The sequence below is a fragment of the Phocoena phocoena genome, chromosome 1, assembly GCF_963924675.1.
Source record: "Phocoena phocoena chromosome 1, mPhoPho1.1, whole genome shotgun sequence".
Lineage (NCBI taxonomy): Eukaryota > Metazoa > Chordata > Mammalia > Artiodactyla > Phocoenidae > Phocoena > Phocoena phocoena.
In genome coordinates, this window is record NC_089219.1 from 98,144,165 (window position 1) to 98,167,695 (window position 23,531).

Below are 23,531 nucleotides of genomic sequence, written 5' to 3' on the forward strand. Positions count from 1 at the left end.
TGTTAAATCATAAGATGCTTGTAGGGGTGTGGCAGGAGATAAGGCTGGAGAAGATCCAGAAAATTGAGGGCCTTCTATGTCCTGCCAAGAACTGAGGGCTTTTTATCCTGAATCTATTGAGAACCTTTGCAGGACCTAAAGCAGGGAAATGACAAAAGTACCTTTTGGAAATATCAGTCTGGCAACAATTTGGAGGGTGAATTGGAGTGGGCTGTGACAGAAGTAAGAAGATCCCTTAGGAGGCATCAGCATAATTAAATGTGAGGAACAATGAAATCTGAACTAGCACAATGACAGTGCTATCGAAGAGAAAGGGATAGGTTGGAGAGAGGCTTAAGAGGTAAAAACTGTAGGACATAGTCTGTATTTGGTTATGGAGAATGAATGAGAGAGCAGAGACTGGAATGACTCCCAGTTCCCCTCCTTGGATGGTTGGATGGAAGGTGGAGAAAGGCCCTGCAGGGAGAGGAACCTATTCAAAGGAATAGTTTTATCTAGAACACGTATGTGAGGGATTTTAGACATCCAAATAGAATGAGAATAGCAGAAAACATAGAGAGCAAGCCTAGAAAGAAGCCCATGAAAATTATTGAACAGCCAGAGTAGGAGGAGGCATACCAGAATGAAAAGCCAGTAGAGGGATGAATTTCAAAAGAGAACAATGCTAAGTGCTGCCAAGACTCAAAATGAGGCCAGACTGTAGGGAACAGAAGTGAACAAAATAAATAAGCACACAGTTAATATAGGTTACTTATAAAATGTGTAGCTGGGATGGGAAGGAGCAAGGTATCAGAGGAGCAAACATGGGCTCAAAGGAAGAAGGGGTTTGTATTTTTAATGGGAAAATTTTGAACATAGCTCATACTATGGTAGCTATGAACATTTTGAAACTGACTTAGAAAAGAGATTGAAGACACCTGAAGAAAGGGGGGGGGTGATTTATCGAGCTTAGACTGCTAAAAATGCAGGACCTAAAGGAGTAGAGTATCAGGCAGTTGGGACTAGATTAGGAGCATACTCTCCCTCTGAAACTGTAGTGCTTCCTTATAATGGTGTGAAAAAATATCTAGAAATATTGAGATCAGTTGGACTTAATTTCTCAGTTTAAATTAATATTTGTATTGTAAAGGATTTTTTAAAAATCGACTTTATTTATTTATTTAAATTGGCTGCAGCTTGTGGAATCTTAGTTCCCCGACAAGGGATCGAACATGCGCCCTTGGCAGTGAAAGCATGGAGTCTTAACCACTGGACCTCCAAGGAATTCCCTAAGGGATTGGTTTTGATTTGGGAAAACTGTATACAATTTTCTGAAATCTTGCATCCACATTAAAGCAACACCGAATTTAGTTATTTTTAAAATTAAAAGCAAGCTACAACCTTCATAGAAATATACTGCAAGTGCTTTACATTTAAGGAAATATTTATCAGAATACCAATGTAATGGACGCATATGGAATAATATAGATATTTCTAAAGTAGTTTTAGATATTTCTAAAGATATTTTTAAAGTAGTTTAAATTTTAGATTTCACTTTTTTTTTTTTTTTTTTTTTTTGCAGTAGGCGGGCCTCTCACTGTTGTGGCCTCTCCCGTTGCGGAGCACAGGCTCCAAACAAGCAGGCTCAGCGGCCATGGCTCAGGCCCAGCCGCTCTGTGGCATGTGGGATCTTCCCGGACCGGGGCATGAACCCGTGTCCCCTGCATCGGCAGGCAGACTCTCAACCACTGTGCCACCAGGAAGCCCCAGATTTCACATATTTTTTTTTAAGAGCAGATATAATAGGCAGATATATAGTAGCTTAAATATTGAAGTAAAGTTTATATGTGTGGAAGAGAAAGTCCAAATTTTATTTATTTAATTAGGAAAGGTCAATTCTCAAATATAATTTGAGAAAAGAAATTTTTAAAAATCACTTGTGTTTTCTTCCTCCTTAGGGGAAAGCAGCCTTAGGCATCTTGGGAATTTTATTTTAAAACATTTTTATTTTAATTGTTTTATTTTGATATTTATACACGAGTGACAAAAAAATCATGAGGTTTATTTAATATATATATAATAAATCCAGGTTGTTATATGTTTAATAACCTTATAAAATAGTATATTTACCAAAGAAGAAATTTTGTTTGTTTTTCTTAGTCTCCTAGTGTCCCTATTTTTAGTTTTTAAGTGTGCTTGCACAAAAATTGGCATAATAATTTATCCATAACTAAATAATTTTCATTCACAGTCAGGTATTGTGAAAAAACCATTGTGATTTGAATACTTCTTCCCTGAAAGTATGAGCTATATCTTTGTTCTGATCACTAAAATCTGATTTGCTAAGAGCTGCCTTGCACAGAGAATTTCAGTACCTGTCACAGCTAGACAGACCTCTGTCCTGACAGTGCTTCTGCACTGAGTAAGTAGAGAGCTGATGGAGATGGGTACTGCTCATGGGGACCTTCCAGACCCAGCTTAGACCTTTAGGATTTTTACTAGCCTGGATATGAAAAACTGAGGGAGGGATATGGGCTTAGAGGCTAGAACTGCATAGAAGGATTGGGTTAGTGGAAGAAGAGAAGAATTATGAGTTGAAACTCATTTGTAAACATTTGTAAAATATTCTTTTAATGTTTATGGATTATATTAAATGGAAGAGTTCACATTTCTTAAGAACTAAACCTTCTATATCCAGATACTTTTAAATATATAACTTGTATATATAGAATCATTTTTATAAATTAAATGCTTAGAAACCCTAAACAATCTATAATAAGACTATATTTCTGTAAGACATAGGTCTTAAAAAATCTTACACACTGTGAAAGGTAAAACTCTTTAAGTTATCGTTTCAGAAAAAAAAATACTCTTGTTATCTTTTTGGGAGAGAATAAAAGAAAGGAATTATAATAGATTAAACTCAGGCCAGTGTGTCTTGCCTCAAGTGTTATCTCCAGATTATCTGTATATCAGTTTGGGCAAGGCCCATGACTTTTGTGGGCCTCATTTCCCAATTTGTAACATAAGAGTTTTGGATTACATGATATCTAAGGTTCCTTCTGAGAATCTATTACTTTTATAGATATTATTTCTAGTGTGCTTATTATTTATAGTTATAGCAGGCAGAGTATCTTCACTTTATGACATTTTTCAATTCATGCATCTAGGGTTTCACATTTACATTAGCTAAAAAGCCTGCCACCAACATTTATTCCTATGTAAGTAAATAACTTCTGGCTTTTTCTTTTCTGTAGTTAATTGAAAAAAGTTAATAGGCTGTGTATTTACTAGTAGTGTGACAAATCCAGTTCATCTTCATATCCAAATAACCTCTAAAGAATAAGTATTCAAAGACCTCCTACTTCCAAGTAGTTAAAAACTGTTGTCTGTTGTATTGGGTTGGCCAAAAAGTTTGTTCGAGTTTTTCCGTAAGATGTTATAGAAGACCCCGAATGAACTTTTTGGCCAACCCAATACGTAATCCACTTTCTGTGGATTAAGAATTAGGAAATTTCCTATATATAAACTAGATAAACAATAAGGTCCTACTGTATAGCACAGGAAACTATATTCAATATCCTGTAATAAACCATAATGGAAAAGAATATGAAAAAGAATATATGTTATATAACTTATCTATTTATAAAGTATGTTATATAACATATCCATACTATATATACATATTATGTTATTTTATATGTACATATTATATTTTATTAACTGAATCACTTTGCTACACACCAGAAACTAACACAACATTGTAAATCAACTATACTTCAATAAAAAATAAAAGAATTAGGAAGCTTCCTACTAAATTCCTGTATAGGATCTGCCTATCTTTAAATGTTTAAGATTTATCACATGAATTATTAATACCAGAGATTTTCCTTTTAGTTTCTAGTTTACCTGTTTTGTTTTTTTCCTCAGCAATGATTCATTCATTTAGACTCGGCCCATTTAAATTTTATCCAATTATTATAGATAATATCCTAAAACAACTACAGCATTTGTATTAATGTAAAACCTAGATTGTAGTTTGAACTCTCAGATCATCGGGTAAAATCATGGACCTCTTTCTATCTCATTAGCATTCCTCAGTTCTTAATCTTGATTATGTAGTTTTTATTTGAAGCGTGTTCTATACTGCTACTCTATTTCTGTCACCATTGAATTGGATGTTTTAACTATTTTTACGACTAATAAACTAATCCAATATAGTAGAGAGTTATAATGCTGATGGGGAATTAAGGGAAGAGAAAGGAAAAATGATAAGATTCTTAGACTAGAAACAGGATAAGGAAATGACCAGTTTGATTTTTGCTGTGGCCATATCAAAAGAAGTCATACTTTCACTTTCCCTCTTGCCCCTTCCACATCCATGTGGTAATTTTACTGAAATAGCAGAGGTAGGAGCAGGATGAGGTGTGGAGAAGTGAAGGGTATAAGATGATTAGCGGTTTTTCAAGCACATAGATAGATGACTGTCCACTGGGGCTTCTGGGAAGCATTTCTATCCACAGGGAAGTCTGGCACTGAGGGGACCTATGTCACAGACAGTGTGATTATTTGGCAAGTAGTATTCACCATTCCTAGGTAATTAAGAATTGACTGCATTTTTAGTTCCAGTGTTTCCAGCTGCCTATTTATAAGTCATTTATTCAGTGTATTACAGTTTTAAATTTTAAACTTTTATACTGTTTTGATTTGGGTAAGAAGTATACCTGTATGCATAAGGATAGTAATTGTACTGTGTAAATTGTTTCATTGAATCTTTAGATGTCTTTATAAGGAGAATGCTACATTTTAAATCTATTTTTGCTACCTTGTTTTAGTAGGGCTCTTTAGCAAAAGCTCTGAGTAAAGTTATTTTGAAATGTTTGTTTCCTTATGCATAGATTCGATGTTACAGAGTCCCAGATCATAATTATAATATGCCAGCTTCTCACAGGAACCCTGGGTCCTTGGTTCTGGAACTTCACGGTAACTGCTAGAATATTCATGCTGTCCAGTGAACAATGGCGTGAACTCAATAAAGACAGCACCTTTGTCATGCACAGAATAATTTAAAAACAAAAATTCAAAAGTCTTCTTGTGGTATTTCACAGACAAACAGGTTATTAGAAAACAAATAATTTTAAGATATAGGGCAATAAAAATCCACCCTATTAAACAAAATTTTTTGAAATATAATATTTCTGGTGATTTGATGCTAAAAACAATTCTCTCTCCCATTTACCTACTGTACCTTGTAACATTTTTGCTCTATGAAATATTTTTGAAACAAATACCTTTCCACCATTAAACAGAACTTTTTGGTATTTACATTTTTAACAAAATAAAGCAAGCAGAGTTTTCCTTAGATAGGTAAGTTGAGAGGACTCTTTATAGTAATGTAGGAAAAATTCTGTTTATTCTCTTTTAATATTCTTTAAGAAACCTGGTACTAGTTTTTCTGCTTCTATTAAATGATCTTGGTTTTAAAAAAATAAAAAATTTAATGTTAGAAGCTATTCTCACTTCTATTTGTTTTGTTTACTGTTTTCCTCTCTTAGTTGTGCTTTAAAAACTAAGTATTCTTAGCTTTTCATGTTACTGTAGTTATTCTTTGAATACCCTCCTTTTTCTGTTTTGTTTTGGTAAATACCTATTTCCTTAATTAATGCTAAGAGAGGAAGTAATAGTATCTTTTTTTCTTTCATATTAGAATTGTAATTTTGGCCTTATGACTTTTGAAAGTTCAAAAAGATTTATTAAGAAATGGTTTCCCAGTGGAATTTTCCAGAATCCTTCACACTTTAGTATGATACGGTTTATTTACAAGAAAAATAGATTTTAAAAAAAATTTTGCAGTTTAGGGAGTATTGGGGAACTGTTCATATTACAGATCATTCTATCAGTACAAGGCAGCATTAGATTTTGTGCATTGAGTCCCCATACCCAAACATGCTTCAATAATATGATAGAAATAGTGAGTCTCTGATAGCAGTTCTTTCTGAAAGGTATCTTGTAGCATTATAAATCCAGTTATTCAATGGTAGTAATGATGGCTTTGGGGACAAATCAGTAGTGAGGGATATCCTACATCATGTTTTCAAATAAACTTGGAATATGGAGTATACTAAAAAGTACTATAGGCATGTTTTAGGAGCAAAACTAAAGCCATTTTCAATTGAATTTACAATGTATTGGCATAATTATTTGTGGTATTCCCACCTAGAGTAGAATAATATGCATAGCTCAGGATGTGTCATTCTTTAGCACTCCTTTACACTTAACCTGTTTCTGGTACTTTCTCCAAAGACCTGAAGCTTTATGCTCACTGCAGTTGTCTAGATGTATAATTTTTGATAGCTCACTTATTAATATTAATTAAACTTACAAAAGGTTTTTTTCCACCAATGTTCTTAATGAAATTAATAGTCAGGATACTATTATTTACCTTCACCTTGTCTGTCTATGATAACAAAGTACCCTCTGTTTATAGAACCCTTCCTATTAAAATGTTTCTAGAACTAAAGCATTTTAACATCTTGAAAAATGTTTTGGAAATACACTTTTTCTTCAGATATATTGTCTTCACTTTTATCAGTTGCTAACTTGCAGAGATTTTCCTTTGCTTTTAATGTGTGTTGCTTTAACTGATTTGGTCATTGAAATGAAATTGTCAGATGTACTTTCTTTTTTCTTTACAAAGTCAGAGGAAAATATAAGCTTCAGAAAGAGTTGTTCTTTGTAATTTGTCTCCAAATTATTTTAATTTATTAGCATCTAAACTTCCTGTGTTAGCTATTGCCTGTGGTATTCTGCCATTTTAGGGAAAACTGTGTTAGAATGCAAGAACCTTCATCCTGAAACATACAGACATCTTAGCGATAACAAGTTAAAAACGTATGACAAATGTTTGTCCCAGTTGATTAGCAGAGTAAAAATTAGAAGAGTTTCAGCACTGTGTAGGAACAACACTAATTCCTTTCAAGGCTCTGCCACTTATCATTTCTGTAACCTTTGAAAAGTCACTTACCCTATCTGACCAGATTTCCTCATCTATAAAATGGTGGTAATATTTCCTAGGATAGTTGTAAAGATTAAAAGAGTAAAACATGTTATGTGCTGACTACAGTGCTTGTCATAGTGTTTATTATCATTATTATTATATTTTAAGACCTGTGTTAGTAATTCCCAGTAATTTCCAGATTTCTTTCAAAATTGATTGTGCTATTTTGAGAGGAAGAATATGTCCATGATCCCTTTATTTAACTCTGAGATTACTACTAAATGAGGTGAGAGGACTGTCTTCTAATTTTTCTGTTGCCAAAGGTGATAAGGATAGGCTGCCCCCTTAAATTTGAGACCTAAACTTTAGTTCCTCTTAGAGGACTTGTTCTATTCTAGCTTTTGCCTATTTTTCTCTTATTCAAAGTCACTGGGTGAGTTGTTGTTTTATTTTAGTCTTCTCAGATAGTCTAAAGATCTGTATAGTCACTCATGTGGTAGATAATACTGTTTTAAATAATTCAGCTTATCTCAAAAATAGATGCTTAGACTTTCTCTATATATAACACTTGACTTTAAAATACTCATAGCTGTCACTCAGCTGTATAGTTGATGTTATTAACATTAAGCTTGTCATGCCCAGTTTGCCCCTTATGAAGGGTAGGAAGTAAAATGTTGGAAGTCAGTATGTTGAATTTCTAGGTCAATCTTCATTCCGGTCTACTAGTACTTCACCCACCCTGGTAAAATATATAATGAGTGCCATATTCTGCTTATGTATAAGTTCCCTAGAACATCAGATCCATTTACAAATAATTGCAAATCTGTAGTTAACAGCAATCTAATCCTTTACTAGGACTCCAGCTCCCTTCAGTGACTTCCTAAGCAAAATGCTTCTTTTAAAATAGTAGCTAACAGGTCAAATTGTACAAATCAGAATTTCTGTGACATTGCGAATCTAGCCCTAGTGCGTATTCTCTATTAAAACCAAGCTGGTAGCCAACCCAGTTACAACGAAATTATATTTATTATGTATAGTTTAATTTAAAAAATTATGTTTCCAAATTAACTGCAAGTATATCTTTGAAATGCATATGCCATATGTAGATGAAAACTAGATTAAATTGTCTTATTTCTGATATTTAAAATGCTAGGAAATGACGATTACATGCTTATCAACGCTCAGAATGTCAGTTAAATCCCTTCACATTCCTCAGTTAATGCTGAGTCTTGTTGGAATTCAAACCAAATGCATTTGTTAGGAATCTCTCTGAACACTAAGAAATAAAAATGAGACATTCAAAATAGAAATTTTCTTTATAGTTAGCTAACTTAGATGGTTTGGAGTTGTTGCACCCCTTAATCACGTTTAAAAGCTGTACTTCTCATGTAATAGCTGTCCTGATCAGGGAACTTTTTAAGCTGTCTTTCTCTGGTGATGAAGCCTCCCTAGGATCCGCACTGCAACTAGAAAGCTTCTATTTCTTTTTAGTTAAACAAGTTGAAGTTAAAATTACTCATATTTATTTAGGACGCCTTGATATCTTTACCTCTTAATTAATTGACCATTAGGATGTTGTAAGGAGTGATGGGCCCAAGGGATTTGTTATGAGTGTTGAAGGTTATTTTCACTGTGGACTGCCACACTTACAGCTTCCCTGTCAGAAAAATGGGAGAGCTCAATCTCCACAACTGGTTTGCTTTTCTCCATCTTTCTTCTGTGACAACCATTAGAATGGGTTGTTTGTTGCTGGCTTGTAGTAATTTAAGTGTGTTCTGACCAGAGTACTCATGGATTATCCACAGCAGTTGGGGAAGTTCTTTTTATCCTTTGACAAAATCTATACCAAAATAAAGTAGAAATAAGAAATTATTTAAGCAATACCAGTCAAGATATTTAAATACTTTCATGGTTATAGAAAATTATGTTTATTATCGTCTAATTTCCCCCCTCTGAAACTTTTAGGCTGTGAAAATCTAATGCTATAGTTAAGAGATTTGTTTTCCCATGTCTTTTTTTAAAAAGTCACTCTGGTGTTTTAGGTGGTTTTCTACCACATAGCCCTTGTCCCTTGAAGGGCTTATTTTTGGTATAGTTGTGGAGGTTGATTTTTTTGTTTGTTTTTGTTTTAGAGAAATAGCTCCAACACTTGGAAATATTATCACCCATGTTATTTTGAAAATAACAAGTGACTACAGAAATGCCAAATTCCTGCCTTATATAATATTCTGTAGATAATTATGTCTTTCCTGCATAGCCAAAAAGCGTAAAATGAGCCCCCTCCTAATATGTGTTACAGTAAATTCAACCTATATTGAGAGACTTCTTCGTGGGAGGGTGGAAAAATGGACTGTCAGGTAACCACTTCTCTTCTAAACAGAATCATTAACTCTTGTTCACTGTTAATCATTTCTGCCACCTGTCCCACTTAGCTTGCTTAGTTTCTCTCTTTTGGGACGGCCTCGCACTGCACGTTTTTTCATTGACAGTCAAGATTAGAGCCACACATCCAGAAGTGGTGATAGGCAATTCTCATGATTCAGAGCAGGAGGGCTTTATCCTGGAGTACAGAGTATTCTGCTAAATCAGATAATCACACAGGAAAAAATGTTCTTAACTAACTACCAACTGGTAAGTAAGTTTTCCCTGACTCTCCCTCCTAACATTAAGGCATTGTTGATCTAAATTCAGTGATAATATCTGAACGGTTTACAGAATTCTGTCTTCCAAAATTTCCAAACAGGCTAATCCATAAAAATTTCCCAGGAATCCCAATTTGGGCTTTGTAAAGATCTTTCATGTTTCCTAATCTCTTTTACTTACATTCATCCAAGGTACAAAGATTAATTGCATGAGGTTCCCTCCATTTTTATTTTGTAATTCTATACTTCTGGCCCTTCCCCTCCCAAAAGGCTACTTCACATATCCAGCAAAATGTTGTAAGATGTCTACCCTCCTCCACCCAAGACAGAGTCGATCATCTTTGACACCTGCTTAGTCTCCTGAGTCTGCTACTGAGTGTAATTCCCCTTATTGGCAACATCACTCACCAGGTCAGCTCTACAGATTCTTTTGAGCCTAATTCAGTCCATTTTTTTTTCAATAAATGTGTATATCAAGATAACTACATCACTATATGTTTGCAGCTTAATATGCTTCTATTTAAAAAACATTCTTGAGCAATCAAAGATAATTTTTTTTAGTTGTGAGAGATTGGTCTCAATCTGGTTATTTATTATGAGCATAAAACTTACATGTCTTAAGCTCACATGAACATGATAGATTGTCTACTTGAAGTATCAATTTTAGAAATGGGGGCTCTATTCTGCTCTGGGATTTGAACCCCCTTGCTGTTGTTGCTATCAGTTTTCTTAGACTGACTTTTTTTTTTAAGTTTACCTTCTTAATAGATAAATTATTCACTTTGTTTAAAAACTAACATTATAAAAAAGGTGTGCAGTGAATAGTCTCCTTCTCATCCTCATCTCCAGCTGTCCAGTTCCCACACTGTCCTCTCCAATAGGTACCCACTGTTCTTAGTTTGTAATGTATCTTTCCAGAAATTTGTTATGTAATTATCGGCAAAAATTAAAATGTAATATTATTTTTCTTCTTTTTTATGCAAAAAGTTCATATACACATTCTGCAGCATTTTTCTTCACCCAATATGACTTTGATATTTTTCCATGTCACCACTAGAGAGCTACCCCACTCTTTTTTTAAAAGCTACCCAATAGTTCACTGTATGGAAGTACCATAATTTCTATAACTACTCCCTCATTGAGAGATATTTTTAAAGTTTTGCAACTATTAATAATGCTGTAATAACCTTGTACAGACATTTTGTGCAAGCATATGTGTAGGGTAAATCAGTAAAAAAATTAAAAGGCATTTGGATCCAGTAATCTGAGAATGACAATCTCAAGATTATAAAAAGTGCTAGTTTACAGAGGGAAAGGAACACCAGTTTTTGCTTTGCTCCTCAGTCTTCAGAATATGCCCATATTCTTTTTTCAGACTTTCAGGCTTCTAATTTCTACTGCCCTGTTTTTGTACCAGGTTTGTCTCTTCTTGACTGTAAGATCGTTTTCAGCAAGCTCAAAGCTAATTCTTGGCTGCTTTCAGTATCTTCTTTCTAGACGTCTTAGAGTAGTTGACCTAATAAGCATAAGAATTTGATTGAGAATGGGGTGAATTTTTTTTTTCACACCCACATCATGGAAGGCATTAAATGAATATATCTAAAGGGCAGTAAGTTTTGCCAAGGTATCAGAGATTTATGTTACTTTAGTAAAAGCTCACCATTTCTTCCATTTGATACTACAAAGCACTTATTTCAAGATCTCATATTATATAGCAGTACAATGCAATCCTCTGCTTGAGCTTCAAAATTTAATACACACACACTTTTTTTCTTTTCTTTTCTTTTCTTTTTTTTTTATTTTTTTTTTTTTTTTGGTGAGAAAGGTTAAGCTGTAGTTTCAGCCCAACTTCAATGAGTCAGAAATTTTCTTTAGAAAGGAGGGGTTTTTATTGCTCTGTGAAATTCATCAAATGAAATTAAAACGCTCTGGATTTTATTTGATTTTGCTCATAACAAATTTTTGACACCTCCTTCTCCCCTTTCCTCAATATTTGAGATTTTTTTCTATTGTGCATGATAGAGGAATGCTGCTAAGCTTGCAAGTAATTAACTTGAAATTGTTTTGAGTAATTCTGCTTTTTTGGATTTTTTGTACCTAATCAGAATTGATGTGACTGAAGTGCAAATCTTCATAATAATCATGCATTTGCTGGCAGTGATTGGAGGACCACCTTTTTGGCAATCTATGGTAACTCTGCACATTGTGTATCCCATATAATGCATGTTGTCTTTTGCTTGTGTTTTTCTAATATGGTATAATCCAGTTAAAGGATGATATGTAAAATTATTTTATTCTTTCTGAAAACAAAAAGTCACAGCAATGATAGGACACAAACTTCTCTTTAGGGCATAGTGAATTTTACTACTTGGGGTTATGTTGTACAGTAGGTCCATTTCAGGGTTATTTTTGAAGGCTATCAGAATTATTATTTGTCGTCCTATTTTACAGCTGAGGAAACAGCAGGTAGTGTATCAAGTTAACCAATGACAAGATTAAACCAAATATTTTATTCTCTTTCTGAGCTACATGAGTCTACTGATTTCTCCATTATATGCTTAAAGCTGAGTAACAAATCTTGGTAGTAAATTAACTCTGGCCCCAGAACAGAATAAGTGCTTATTGAAATCAGTGCCTTAGGATTGTTTTCACAAGCCAGGACCTTGATTTTCAACTTGACTTGAAATACAGTCACCCCTACAAACACAAGTTCTTTTCCACAAACTTCTGAAAGAGCGAATATAATATATATAATACAGGGGCCAAGAACACAGTCTCAGGAACCAGACTGCCTGAGTTTGGTCCTGGCTCCACTGCCTACTGTATGAACTTGATCTGTTATTCAACTCTTGTGGCTTAGTTTTCTTCTCTGTAAAATGAAGACAATAATAGTACCTGTCTTATAAGGTTATTTTGTGTATTAAATGAGTATGTGTAAAGCAGTCAGACCAGTGCCTATCAAATAATGAGCCCTCAATAGAAGTTGTTGCTGCTTTTACAGTTGGCATGTTTGCTACTCCTAAACAAACACAGTTCATAAAAATCAGATTAATTTTAAAGTATAAGGGAAATTTACTGAGCAAGATTTTTCCCTTACCTAACTCACTTTATGATAGTAAATTAGATACTTAAGGAAGTGTAATTAACATGCTTCCCTAAGTATCTATTACCAGAAATTGTTTAATGGCTTTTGTTGGGAGGATAGTGTTGTGAGGAGGGAGAAGATGAAGGAATAAAGAAAATCCATAGTCAACCAGGAAAATTCTGAAACTGTTCATTCATGTACATAATATCATTCAAAATCACATCTTTTTTTACACATTAATCTCAAAAGTCAATACTGTCTCTAGTGACATCTGAGGTCTATAGATACATACACACTGTATACATATAGATCTATATCTATAGATCTTGGAATTCACTAGAATGTTATTACTTTTGCTCTTGGGTAGGTTAAATAGCAGTTATAAATAGCTATAAAACTATTAAATAGTTAATAGTTTTAAACAATTTGGCTGTAGAAGAAGGAAAGAAAAGATTTTCTTTTCCTGAAACTAGGTAATAAAGCCTAAAGCCTACCTCCCACTTAATTTTTTTTTAATTTCTTCATTATATTGATTATTATTTTCATAGGCTTTGTGTTTTATACCAAGATCTCTCCCCCTCCAAAATTATACATATATATATAAATTACCTTTAATGTTTCAGCATATCAGTAACAAAAAAAATGGGATTTCTGGCTTAATCATCCAAAATCAAGTCAACATCAGGTATATATCCCTAATTATCTGTATCAGTATGGAGGTACAGAAAGCATTGTTTTCACTGCAGTTATGTATTCACGCAGGCTATACACATATCCATAATTTTTAGGTGGTGCCTGGTAGTAAATTTGCTTCAGGTAAACTTGTCACCTTTCTTTATTAGAATTTATATACACAATGTATACATGAACATAACAGATGTAATTTTTTTCTTTTAAAAGGATCAAATATTTTGTCCTATATTGGCAATTAAGATAATCATTCTTTTTTATTATATGTTTTTAAAAAGTAATCTGAGGAACTCTCAGATCCAAGACTGAAATGGAGGTTGCAGTAGGGAAAGAGATTCACGGGCCACTGTCTTATTATTAGCATCGTTGGTTCTACTGTTACCATCATTAAAATAAAAGGAAAGGACTGGACTTCTCTGGTGATATTCAGAGGCTTAGAGAAATACTCTGGGTTCTTTGAGCAGATTTCAGTACAGATTCCCATAATTGACTTCAAACCCACTGTATTTCTTTTTTTCTTTATCCTTGGCCCTATGGGCTCATTGCTGAATATGCTGTTTTGAATTGCATTGTGTTAGTTCAGGAAAGACTACTACATGCAGTGCTCTGATTTGTGTGCCAAAATGGAGAGAAGATATTTAGAGCCTAGCTGTGAAATTTTTATCTCTTTTGAGGTTGAGGCCATGAAATGGAAATTGCCTTCCAAATCCTCATTAAAAGACTTTTACTGATATTTAAGAAAGCAACTTTATAGTAAAAACAAACAAAAACAGTGCAAATGTCTTCTTAAAGCTGATTTTAGAAAATCAGCTGTTTTGCAAAGGTAAGTGATTTCTATCTACTGCTTATTGATTACCTATTTCTTGCCTTTTTTTTTAAATCAAAGAGTTTTTTTTTTTTGCGGTACACGGGCCTCTCACTGTTGTGGCCTCTCCCATTGCGGAGCACAGGCTCCGGATGCGCAGGCTCAGCAGCCATGGCTCACGGGCCCAGCCGCTCTGCGGCATGCGGGATCTTCCCGGACCGGGGCACAAACCCGTGTCCACTGCATCGGCAGGCGAACTTTCAACCACTGCGCCACCAGGGAAGCCCAAAGAGATGGTTTTTTTACCAAAGGTTGTAGTTAGTTTTTGTTGGTTTTGGTTGGTTGGGTTTTTTGTGTGTGCATGGTTTGTGTTTTGGTTCCCCTGCCCTTTTTTACGGAAAGAAATTATTTTCATGCACAAAAGTTAGTATATGGTTTACACATTGCAAAAAACAAGACTTTTTTTGTGTATTGCTTCCCTAAAAGAATATATCCTTTTGGGATGTCTTGGAACTATCTTCTATCATATATATAACTCTTTAAAAAAAGAATGTCATCACTTTGGAAGGGACCCATAAAATCCCCTCACAGTTACTTTCACTGACGTTTGATTCTTTTAAAAGTAGTAGCTGAGGACTTCCCTGATGGCGCAGTGGTTAAAAATCCACCTGCCAATGCAGGGGACACAGGTTTGATCCCTGGTCCGGGAAGATCCCACATGCCACAGAGCAACTAAGCCCGTGCGCCGTAACTACTGAGCTTGCGCTCTAGAGCCCGCAAGCCACAACTACTGAGCCCGTGTGCTGCAACTACTGAAGCCAGCGTGCCTAGAGCTTATGCTCCACAACAAGAGAAGCCACCGCAATGAGAAGCCCACACACCACAACAAAGTAGCCCCCGCTCGCCACAACTAGAGAAAGACCATGTGCAGCAACAAAGACCCAATGCAGCCAAAGATAAAAATTAAAAAAAAAAAAAGTAGTAGTAGATTAAATGTGTAATAAACCAGGAGACACCTTCTGGAATCCAGTTAAGGCAAATGGTGGGTGTTACTACAGGTGAAGTTTCAGAATTCATTAGGTAGAACTGAAGACTTGCTATATAATGTAATTTATTTGTATCTCATTCTTAAACTAAAAGACTTAAGTAGTGGCTTTATACTTAACTAAATCAGACATTATAAACAGGCAGTCCCACATTCTTTGGAAGGAAGTATCTAATCTCAAAATGATACTTTCTGTTTCTGCTGAAATTTACAAAGCCTGTAAGAATATTTTATTATGCTCATAAGAAAACTTGTCTAACAGCTTAGTAACTGATACTCTGCATTAATCCAAACGATTAAACCAAAATCTGTGTCCATTTAATCTGGTACACCTGAGAATTTAAGATTTTTTTTTAATCTCTGAAAAATGAACTACATTAAACTGATATTATTTGGCTACATAATTTTATGGCATGAATCCAGAGGATTTTACCCTAGCTGTAGAGCAGGCACCATGACCCAAGGGAGTTCTTATTCTTCCCAGTCTCAAAGACCATTGACATTCTGGGTAGGCCTGAGATAAAAGTGTTTTTAGTACAGCTTTCTGGCTGTTTCTATAGAGTGGATGCACTTAGATCACCCTGGATATGTTCCAGGAGGATGAGGACAGAAAGAAAGGTTGGAAAGGACAATGTGTCCACCCTCCTTGATCTTGAGTGTGAGGTGAAAATGGCAATACTTTTAATACTTTTTAAAAGTGATTGATCAGTGCTGATTTTTAAGTGATCATCACCTGGTGAGACTTGGGGTTCCTCTGACTTCCGCTTTCCCTTCATGTTGCCTCATTTTGTTGTAGCTAACTTCCTTTTTTCTTCTTAACATGACGGCAAGGTGTGTCACGTATTTTGAAATACGGTAGTATTTCAAAAAAAGACATTCTACGTAGAGAGAAAAAGGGAGAACATCTTAATCTATTTGATAAGTTTATACTGAGCACCTACAATATCCAGGGTTCTAAAAATCAATTCAAACGTAAACCTACATTCAGGAGCTTATGTTTTGGTGTATGTAGCTATCATATATGACAGAAGTGAAGAGGGCCCTAAGAATGTTTATGATTCTTTGCCCCTACGTCTATAGCTTGCTTACTTGGTTTGTGGTCCAAGCCATTTACTAATTTGCCTGGCTTTTGTAATGTTGCTGTTTATCCTTTGTTCTTTCAGAGAGCAAAAATTTCCATGATCCTAAAGCATTTTCACCAAATTTTAAACACAGTTGTGATGCAATGCAGTTCAATTGTGGCACAGATTACTGCTACACTAGAGTTGGCACTTGTTTAGTGCCCTGGCCTTAATACAGGCATGCCCCTGTAATGGATTAATGCTTCACTTCTTTTGAAATCTAAGTGAGTGTAGTATTTCCTCCTTTGCCAGACAGGTCCTTTGTCTTTGGAGGGAAAAGGAAACTAGACAGAATATTGAATTTCAGCCAGGTGCATCAGACCTAGATTGTAATATCCTTAGTTTTCTGAACTGGAGCAAAAAAATCTCTTGGAGTTCAAAGCAACCATGGTGTTGATTTTCTCCTTTATTGAAAACAAGCCCTGAATTTGGACTGTAGGGTTTGGAGATCAGTTAGAGAAGGAAGGAGACAATTTAAGATGCTCCGTGAAGTTCTGGGCTTAATTTTTAAGTTGACCTATTTTCATTTTAGAAAATTAAACACTGCCACAGTACAACTTGAAATTTGAATAGTTGATTTCCCTGTTTTTTTAGACTGCAGTTTTGCAAGAGGTCATAGAGTTGTGTAAATAAACTAAGTTCTTGAGAGTTTTAAAGAAATAGAGTAGCTAAACATTAAATTTTATATCTTTCAATTTTACCGGGGTTTTATACATACAAAAAATAGGAAGTGTCACATTCTTATTTGATTTTAAAAGTGTAAGCAGATGGCATCCCTAAAAAGTGTAGACAGCCCTGATTAAAATGTCTTCATTGTAAGAACTCATTGCCTGTTAAACTACTGTGGGCTTTTGGAATCTTATTCCTAGGGTCATTTGTTTCACTTAATAGAATATATCATTTTACTATTCCTTTCTTTTCAGTCCATATTGGACAAAATTGGAGACTTCAGAAAAGCTAAAAAGAGATGTGCAGAAAGAAAGAAAATCTTAAATGATTTTTAGAATTTAGTATTATACAAGTGTATTTAATTTTAAGTGAGGCATATTGTGTTCACAAGGTTAGATACATGATCTCAAAGCACTCAGCCTCCCTTTAGGTAAATCAATTCATATTTTCAGTATACTGTAAAAATTTATTATTTACTTCTTCTGAAAAGTAAACTTATATGTTAAAGTTTCGGATTCACAATTATAGAGCTGTACCTGCTTGGGTGTGCTTCACATATTTTTCGTCCTGTCCCTGAGTTTGCTCTGCTCCAGTCAGAATCTCTTGACATCAACATGGGAGCTGTTTTTACTCTTATGTGAAGCTACAATTTGAGATTACAGAAGCTCCTTGAATATGAATGCCTTCTTAGTTGCTTTCTACTTTTACTAGCTGCCTGTATTCTAACAGTTTGGAATTGGGAATTCTCTAGTTTGCAGATTTTTTAAATCTAGTTGCAAATATTTCTAGTCCTTTATGCTCCATGCTTTCTCTCATAACAATTAGTAACGAATTACAGATTTAGCAGTAGAGTTCAAAAAATGCACAAAGATAAAGGAAAAGTACACTTCTTTTATTAAAAGGCCAGAAGATAGCCTGGTTCATTATTGCCAGATTTCTGGGATGCATTAGGTGAACCTTATTTAGCTATGACACGAGCTAATAAAGTTGGATGAGTTATTTTTTTTAAGTTGGTATCAGAAGTCAGATTAATTTTTATGTAGTCTCTCATTTCTTGAGACTTTATATTGTTTATAATGGAAAGGTTAGGGAAACTTCCATCAATTTAAGTATTTACTAGACTAGAAGGAATGGAGAATATATCAGAATATGAATCAAATGTTTGCTTTGTTTTCTTATTTTGATTTATATATATATATTAATTGTTTTCTCTCTCTACCCATTAAAGATTCCAGTGCTGAATATTCAAATGAAAATTTTTCCTGCGCTTTGTACTGTAGCAGGCACCATATTTTCCTGTACAAATTACTTCCGTGTAATCTTCACAGGTGGTGTTGGAAAAAATGGATCAACGATAGCAGTAAGTATTTCTTAAGATTTCCAGTGATTGTGCTAGGACTTAGTTTTGTAGTCACTTTGTTTTTCATTTGAATTGTTATTTGAATTAATTAAAATCATTGTTAATTGAGAGTTTCCACTTAGTCTTAAAAAAAACCCTGAAACATCTCAGTTTTATTTACACATGTATACATTTATATGCTTTTATTTGCATATTTTTTGTGCATGCACACACTTTTATACACATATATATATTTTTTTTTTAAGTGCGATCTGCTTTGTAAAATGTCTGCTCTCTTAAGTAAAATCCTCAGTTTGTGCCTAACTAATCCATGCTGCTGCTTTTCCTTAGCTGTTCTGGTATTCAGTTATAAAAACTGCTGACTCTCAGACACCGTGAGGTTCTTAGAAGTTCAAGTTGATCTGTCTTCCATCAAGCAAATTGGTATAGAATACCACTAACTCCTCACTTCTCTTTACTCTGTACAGGGAACAAGTGTCCTTTCTCCTTTTCTCCATATTGGATCAGTAATTACGTTAGCTGCAATGATCTACAAGAAATCAGCAGTTCAGCTTTTTGAAAAGCATCCCTGTCTTTATATATTGACATTTGGTTTTGTATCTGCCAAAATCACCAATAAGCTTGTGGTAAGCACCAGAGTTTTTGTCTGTTTTCTTTTTAACTTTCATCTTATTTTGGTTTTATGGCCATAGTTTTCATTTCATAATTTCCTAAGCAGTTCTAGAGTTTGCTGTCCTCTAATCAAAATCTCTTGATGTCAATATGGGAGCCATTTTTACTCTTACATGAAGCTACAATTTGAGATTACCAGAAGCTCCTTAAACCTCTACGACTCTTCTTTCTATCCACATTCTTCATTCTCATTCTGTACACTCAAGGCTCCTTGTGAAAAGCGTATTTAAGGGGACTTAGTTGGCGTGGTATATACCTTCGGTGTATAGCTTTCACACCCACTTTTTGTTGTTGTTTTAGTTTTGAAAATTCAACAGGTATTGCTAAAGAATTCTTGAAACTTGATATTTGATCACAATACTGATTTACTGTGTAGTTCACAATTGCTTTAATGTGGAAATGCCTGCCTACATCACCGATTCTCTTTATTCATAGGTGGCACACATGACTAAAAGTGAAATGCATTTGCATGACACAGCATTCATAGGTCCAGCACTTTTGTTTCTGGACCAATATTTTAACAGCTTTATTGATGAATATATTGTACTTTGGATAGCCCTGGTAAGTTTTGTACTGTGTTCTATTTCATGATTTGAAGGTTACTTGTTTTCTGTTTCAGTGGGCCAGTCCTGAGAGATGGATCGTATAATTGTAATGATCTAGAATACTAGAAAACCACATTTATGGGACTTCTTGGGAGTTCCTCATGGCTTCATCTTTGAGTCATTTTTTGTATTATTCTTATTAGTCCTGCCTACATCCTGGCTCATAAATTCCATATTTCTAACTGTAAAGCAGGAGTTGGCAGACTACAGCTTGTGGGCCAATGGCCAGTTTTTGTAAATAGTTTTATTGGAACACAGTCATGGCCATTCATTTATGTATTGTCTGTGGCTGCTTTCATGCTACAGTGGCAGAGTTGAGCAGTTGTGACAGAGTATGGTCCACAAAGCCTAAAATATTCACTAAGTTTGTTGCTCCTTGGTGTAAAGGAAAAATCTTTGAGGAAATTGAGTTATTAAATTTTATGGAATTGAAGGTGAATTTCAAAATAAGAGAAGAAAGAAGCCTCTCCTCTTGGCTTTCAGGAATCTTAGGGATGGCCTAAGCAGATTCCTGAGAATCTAATAGTATCTCTCTTTTTTTTTTTAGGTCTTCTCTTTCTTTGATTTGATTCGCTACTGTGTCAGTGTTTGCAATCAGATTGCATCTCACCTGCACATACATGTCTTCAGAATCAAGGTCTCTACAGCTCATTCTAATCATCATTAATGATGTAATTGATGTTATAGGAAACTCATGTTTTCTGCCGGAAAGAATCTGAACATATTAAGGAGAACGGGGTGGTTAAGAGCAAATATAATTTATAGTAACCAACGTTATATATAACTTTTATTCTTTGTTATTGGTAACACTCCTTAACTATCCCTGTGTGAGAATGGGAGTTTCAAGTTCCATCCCGTAAATTGTACATGTTGTCAAACAGGGTTGGCCCAAGAAAGCATGCAAGAAAAAAATGCTATGTGTTTGTAATTATCCTGGATTCATAGTAAAATTGTCATGGGGAGCAGATCCCCAGTGGTGGAGATTTCTAATGTAGAATATTTGCAGGCCAAAAGATGGTTGCTTTATAATTTTAACAAATCATCATCTTTTAGTGACGTCCTTGTTTAGTATCTTCTCAAGCTTTCTTTACTGAGGAGCTCAGCTTGTGGCACAGATATATTTTGTGAGGTGGAACCTAGTGATAAAGATCTTGAATTTGGATTGAAAGGTTTCCTATCTTTACATTATTGAGGAAGTCATTTTTTTTATTGCTCAAGAAATGGTATCTCATGGGCTTGGGAAATCCTGTTAGCATGCATAATAATGTGGTAACTTTGTCGATCCATTTTATTTTTTTAAATAAATATATGATCTGAAAGCCAGTCTTCTTCTCAGTTTTATTCAGTGGAAAGATAAACTAAGTTTTAATGTCGTTTTTAAAATTTTTAAGCAAAATTTATTTCTATTCTTTAATAAATGAGGAAATTCAGTCAGCTGCATCATCATTATGTGTCCTGTGACCTTTCTATTTTGTATAAAACTGTTTAACTTAAAACACAGGAGTGCTGGGCCTCCCTGGTGGTGCAGTGGTTGAGTGTCCGCCTGCCGATGCAGGGGACACGGGTTCGTGCCCCAGTCTGGGAAGATCCCACATGCCGCGGAACGGCTAGGCCCGTGAGCCGTGGCCGCTGAGCCTGCGCATCTGGAGCCTGTGCTCTGCAACAGGAGAGGCCACAACAGCGAGAGGCCCGCGTACCGCAAAGAAAAACAAAACAAAACACAGGAGTGCTATGTTCATTTTCCCTCTTGGTAGATTTTTTTGGTTGTGGTTGTCACCCTTGATATTATAAATCTTTTTTTCCCTTTGAGAAAACAGAATCATAATCTTAAAAGTCCAGAGGGGTTTAATAGTCACCTGGTCTAGGAATCTCAAACCCTTCCCCCAGATTTTTAATTAGAGAGGCTTGGGCCTCTCTAGGCAATTATTGAAAATTTGCACTCTCCTTTTCTGGCTACTCAGTATCTGTACAACAGTTTGAATTGAAAACCAGGTGTCCTCAGCAACTATAAACCAGATCTGTTTCCATTGTATATAGTTTAGTTTCTTGAATGAAGAGGGAGACAAGCAGAAAAGGTTTAAGCTATTGACTAAAATGAGGTATCTTACTATTGATTTTTATTTATACCCTGTTTCCGTAATCATGGATACACAATAGCTGTGCTGCCTTGCCTGGCAACCAGAACTCTTCCTTGCACTTTTAATGATTTCATCAATTCCATGTAATCTTGATTAGCAATGACTGTGAAACCTTTCATTTCTTTGCTGGAATGTAGCAGGAAGGGGAAGTTTCTCACTGCCTTTGCTTGCTAGCAACTTCTCCAGCATCTGGGGTAGAGAAGTACATACAGGAAAATGCTAGGGCGGATCAAATGTTGCAAGCTAGGACAAAGGAAAAAGAAGGAGGGATAATTAACTAAAGTTACCTCATTGTCTTACTATATTAGATAGAGCAAATGTTAATTCCCTACAGTGGAAATTGAGGTCCGGAGAAGCTCAATGGCATACCAGTGTCACAACAGTTACTCCTTTTCCAAACGGGGACTAGAATCCAGATCTTCTGAATCCTAATCCATTGTTCTCTCCTACACCACACTAGGTTTTAGTGGGCTGAAGCTACCAACTTGAGATTCTAGAATCTTTTTCAGCGTAAAGGAAATCTGGAAGACGTTCAGGTATTTGGTGTGCTCTTCCTTCAGCTCTAGATAACCATCCGCATCATATCAAGGGTATGATTATAGTAAACCTCAGCTGGTCCTAATTCTTCTTGTGATCATATTATATATGATTTTGATACCTGGTTAGGTATCAAAATCATCTGAAGAATTTTAAAAAATACAGGTTCCCAGGTCCTATTGCTAGAGATATTTGGTAGGTTTGAGATGGGGCCTCATATTTTCATAAGCTCCCCAGGATTCCAGTCCTTGTTAAACCTTTTGAGTTACAACTAGGCTTAGTAACCACTGTCATAAACTACCTAAAAAGGTGCAATGACTCTTGGAAGCTGTGAAGAGTAGCAGCATAGTTAGGGGTGGCATGTGGACAGAAGAACATGTGCCACCTGCAGTAGGTCTCTGTGACCCTAAAATAAAATTATATTGGCTTTCACTTCAATTTGGTAACCCTAGTCCCCATCCCACCCTCCAACAACATTTGTGTTCTTTGTACAGAATGCAGGGGCCTCTGAGGGCCACACTCACATACACACATTGAAAAGATGGAATTTTTGAAAAACAAGATGCTTCTAAAAGTTTCCCATCCCTTACAGTGTTTGAACAGAAACCGTCCGTAGAGATACAGAGGGAAGATGGACCAGGTGACTGCTAAACTTGTTTGAACTTCTAAGATTTTGATTCTCTTTTCTCAAAGAGAAAAAACGTCAATGCGGGGATCCCTCTTCCTCTAGCTAAAGAGTTGAACTGGGCTTCTCAACATATTGAAGTTGGAAGTAGGATGTCTAACATGGAAAGTTCCAAACTGGAAGTGATGGGCACACAGACCTACTGATGGAAACAATGTAGTGTTCTTCACTGGCTTCTGTCAACTGAAATTCCTACCCTCAAGTTACTCGACTGCAAATGCTTCACTCTGGCTAGCAGCCTTTCCTCCCAAGATTCTGGAAAGCACACCGAACTAGAACCAAGAACTGCTGCTGTGTCCCCAGCGCGGTTGCTGCTTTTACCAGTATCCCTCACCCTTCGTATTAGAAGGCTCTGCCGACCCCTGTAATCCCACCACTCCAAACACAGTCCCAGAGTTCTGGGCACTATTGCCAGGTCCTCTACTTCTAGCGCAGTTTATTCTCACATCTATTGCCTTGTTTTCCTGGTTTTCTCTCCATAGTGGAAGCCAGAGATACACA

The 23,531-nt window shown here is 35.5% G+C and overlaps 1 protein-coding gene across 2 annotated transcripts in view; it reads left to right on the plus strand.

Moving 5' to 3' along the window:
* The window catches only part of CEPT1 (choline/ethanolamine phosphotransferase 1), a 35,241-nt gene extending 14,807 nt beyond the window's left edge, over positions 1–20,434 (plus strand). Inside the window, exons 5-9 of one of the 2 annotated variants that reach the window (XM_065879355.1) lie at positions 11,724–11,808; positions 18,262–18,393; positions 18,861–19,019; positions 19,501–19,626; positions 20,218–20,434. In XM_065879355.1, coding sequence (XP_065735427.1) covers positions 11,724–11,808; positions 18,262–18,393; positions 18,861–19,019; positions 19,501–19,626; positions 20,218–20,337 — 622 coding nt within the window. In that variant the 3' untranslated portion in view covers positions 20,338–20,434. Of the gene's footprint in view, positions 1–4,877; positions 4,963–11,723; positions 11,809–18,261; positions 18,394–18,860; positions 19,020–19,500; positions 19,627–20,217 lie in introns of both variants that reach the window. The other variant, XM_065879362.1, reaches the window with a different exon arrangement.
* Positions 20,435–23,531: the final 3,097 nt, after the last annotated feature.